This window comes from Acanthisitta chloris, unplaced genomic scaffold (assembly GCF_000695815.1).
Source record: "Acanthisitta chloris isolate BGI_N310 unplaced genomic scaffold, ASM69581v1 scaffold8039, whole genome shotgun sequence".
Lineage (NCBI taxonomy): Eukaryota > Metazoa > Chordata > Aves > Passeriformes > Acanthisittidae > Acanthisitta > Acanthisitta chloris.
This window is the reverse complement of record NW_008691914.1, coordinates 9,199-12,365: the sequence shown is the minus strand read 5'-3', so window position 1 is coordinate 12,365 and position 3,167 is coordinate 9,199. Positions and strand designations below refer to the sequence as shown.

Below are 3,167 nucleotides of genomic sequence, written 5' to 3'. Positions count from 1 at the left end.
GGGCACCCCCAAGTTTTGGGGGTGCTGGGGGACAGTCGTGGGGCCAGGGTATCCCTGGGGTCTTGGGGGGCTGCTGGTGCAGGGGTTGGGTGTGGGCTCCATCTGGGGGTCCTGATGCCCCCCATGCTTCCTGCAGGGCTCTGAAGACGCGAGGGAACACCCCCAAGTATGGACTAATTTTCCACTCCACGTTCATTGGGCGAGCAGCTGCCAAGAACAAGGGTCGCATCTCGCGCTACCTCGCCAACAAGTGCACCATCGCCTCCCGCATCGACTGCTTCTCGGGTGGGCATGGGGCACAGGGCTTGGGGCTGCTCTGCCATGATGGTACCATTTTTCGTCAGCAGTATCTCACACCCAGTGTGAATGGTGACTCCTGTGGGCTGAGCAGAGCATGGGGGACCTGGGGGGACACAGGGTCTGGGGGGTGCAGGACAGGGACTGAGCCTCTCTGCCTTCCCACAGAGATCCCCACCAGTGTGTTCGGGGACAAGCTGCGGGAGCAGGTGGAGGAGCGTTTGGCCTTCTACGAGACCGGGGAGCCCCCCAGGAAGAACCTGGACGTGATGAAGGAGGCTGTGGTGGAGGTGAGGAGAGAGAGTGGAGGGGATGTGTTGGGGGGTGAAGGAGGAGGTGATGGAGGTGAGATGTTGTAGTGGGGGTGAAGAAGACTATGCTGGAGGTGATAAAGATCATGGAAATAGGTGCTGGGGGCAGGATGAAGGAGGAGGTGATGAAAGTGAGGTTCTGGGGGATGAAGGAGGTGGTGGAGGCAAAGGACTGTGGGTTGTGAAGATGCTGGTGAGAGCTGTGTCGGAGGTGATGTTACTGTGCCATCCTGACCCACTATGGAGGCAAAAGACTGATTTAATGAGGCTGATCCGACCAGTGCTGGCAGCGGGTGGGGACAGGCCCTGGGACCCTCCCCCTGCTGATGTCCCCTGTGTCATCCCCAGGCCAACGAGGTGGTGGCTGAGGTGAAGAGGAGACAGGAGAAGAAAGAGAAGAAGAGGAAGAAGCGGGAGAAGCGGCGGCTGGAGGCACTGGCAGCAGCTGCTGAGGAAGCAGAGGAGAACTCTGTGATGGAGACAGAGGTGAGGGACCCTCTGGGGGATCAGGGGGGTCCTGGCCCTGTCCTGGTTCTTCCTCACCCACCTTCCCTGCAGCCAAGTGGGGTGAGGGGTTGCCTGGGCCCCTCAGGGATGAGGGAGTCAAGAGTGAGGGGCAAAACCCACCCTGACTTTGGGGCTCTCTCCAGGAGAATGATGTGGTCAAGAAAAAGAAGAAGAAAAAGAAGCAGCAGCAGGAGGAGTTGGAGGCAGAGGCTGAGCCTGAGGAGAATGGGCTAGAGGAGGAGGAGGAAGAAGAGCCTTTGCCCAAGAAGAAAAGGAAAATTGAGGTGGAGCAGGAGGAGGAGGAAGAGGAGCAGAAGAAGAAGAAAAAGAAGAAGAAGAAGGCAGCAGCCAGGGACTCAGAGGAGGACTAGGGAGCAGGAGCTGGGGCAGGTGCTCCAGCACATGGACTGACAGACTGATGGACTGACAGGCACAAGCTGGGCTCCGAGCTGTCCTTGGCTGTGTCCTGTGGCACAGTGGCCACATTGAACATGTCGTGGCCCGTGTGAGTTCCTTTGGCCAAGGTTGAGCGTGGTGAGGCCCTTTGTGGCCTGGGTGCGTGAGTCCCTTTGGCCCCCAGCAGCCCCTGGGCTGTGCCTTAGGCCACACTGACCAACCCCAGCCCCAGCCCCCTGTGCCCTCCCTGTGGGGCTCAGGCTGCATGTGGCCTGTCCCCAGGCTGTCCCCTCCTGCCTGTGCGGTGTAGGGGGACAGGACCTGCCCCAATAAAGGGCTGAGGTGGTTGATGTCTTGTGTCCTGTTCATGCCAGGGGGTGACCACATTGTCCCCCCTTGGCACAAGGGCCACCCTGTCCTGGAGCTGCCTGTCTGCCCTGCCCCGGCGGAGGGACATGATGGCATCGTGTGTCACCCCAAGGCCACGTTTATTGTGGGGACACTTGAGATCCCGTTGGGGGGGGGGGTGAGTGAGGGGTTATCACTCCAGGGAATCTATCACGGCCTGGGTGAAATCCAGGGAGGTGGAGTAGCCCCCCATGTCCGCCGTGCGCACCTGCAAGGAGAGGGGAGTTAGGAGGAGGGAGGGGACCCCTGCAGCAGAGCAGGGTCCCAGTCTCCATCCTGGGCACTCACTGCGGGGCTGAGCCCCCCAGGGCCCTCTGCAGCCCCAGATTGTCCCTGTGCCTCAGAGAGGGGTGGAGGCATTGTGGGGACACAAGGAGGGGCTGAAGGCCCCCCCTGCCAGCTGAGAGGGGTACCATGGACCCCAGCTGTGGGTGCCCACAGGCACAGGGGGTGTTTCCAGCACTGACACACTGCCCAGGACCCCCATTAGGCCTGAGGGAGTGGTCCAAGCTCTGCCCACCCTCCCAGCAGCCACAGCCCTGTGCTCCCTGCCAAGCACTCCCGCTGCCCCACTGCACCCCCAGGCTGTGAGTCCCCCGGGCCAGGGCAGGGCCAAGACAAGCATTGGACCCTTTATTTGCAAGCAGAGTACAGAGCACAGCGTGATGACGATGACATGGCCAAGCCCAGCACTTGCAGGCACCCCTGGCGTGGCACCAGGACACCCCAGAGCCATGGGTGGTCCCAAGACTGCCAGGAGCCACAGGGATCCCTGGGCTTACACTGGCTGGTGCTCTCTGGATGCCCCAGGAGCCACTGGGCCCCCAGACTGGCCACCATGGGTGGTTCTTAGAGACCAGGAGCACTGGGACTGCCCACCCAGCACCCAGAGCCTCTGTCCCTGTGCCAGCAGCTGGGGGCCTCAGCCCTGGAGGTCTGGTTATTGCTAATAGCCTCATGGGTAGGGTCCCACAGGAATTGGGGGGAGTCCCATGGGAATGGGGGTCCCATGGATGGTAGTAGTAGTCCTACAATCATGCTGGTCCCATGGGAATGGGGGTCCCACGGATGGTAGTAGCGGTCCTAGTCACACTGGTCCCACAGATGGGAGTAAGTGGTCCTACAGTCACACTGGTCTCATGGGAATGGGGGTCGCATGGATGGTAGTAGCGGTCCAAGTCACACTGGTCCCATGGATGGGAGTAGTGGTCCTATGGTCACACTGGTCCCACAAGACTGGTAGTCCCA

The 3,167-nt window shown here is 61.1% G+C and overlaps 1 protein-coding gene across 1 annotated transcript in view; it reads left to right on the top strand.

Moving 5' to 3' along the window:
* NOP56 (NOP56 ribonucleoprotein) overlaps positions 1-1,844 on the top strand; it is a gene marked incomplete at its 5' end in the record, with an annotated part of 3,612 nt that extends 1,768 nt beyond the window's left edge. Inside the window, 5 exons of the mRNA XM_009082418.1 lie at positions 137-285; positions 466-587; positions 957-1,094; positions 1,259-1,399; positions 1,794-1,844. Coding sequence (XP_009080666.1) covers positions 137-285; positions 466-587; positions 957-1,094; positions 1,259-1,399; positions 1,794-1,844 — 601 coding nt within the window. The remainder of the gene's footprint in view (positions 1-136; positions 286-465; positions 588-956; positions 1,095-1,258; positions 1,400-1,793) is intronic.
* Positions 1,845-3,167: the final 1,323 nt, after the last annotated feature.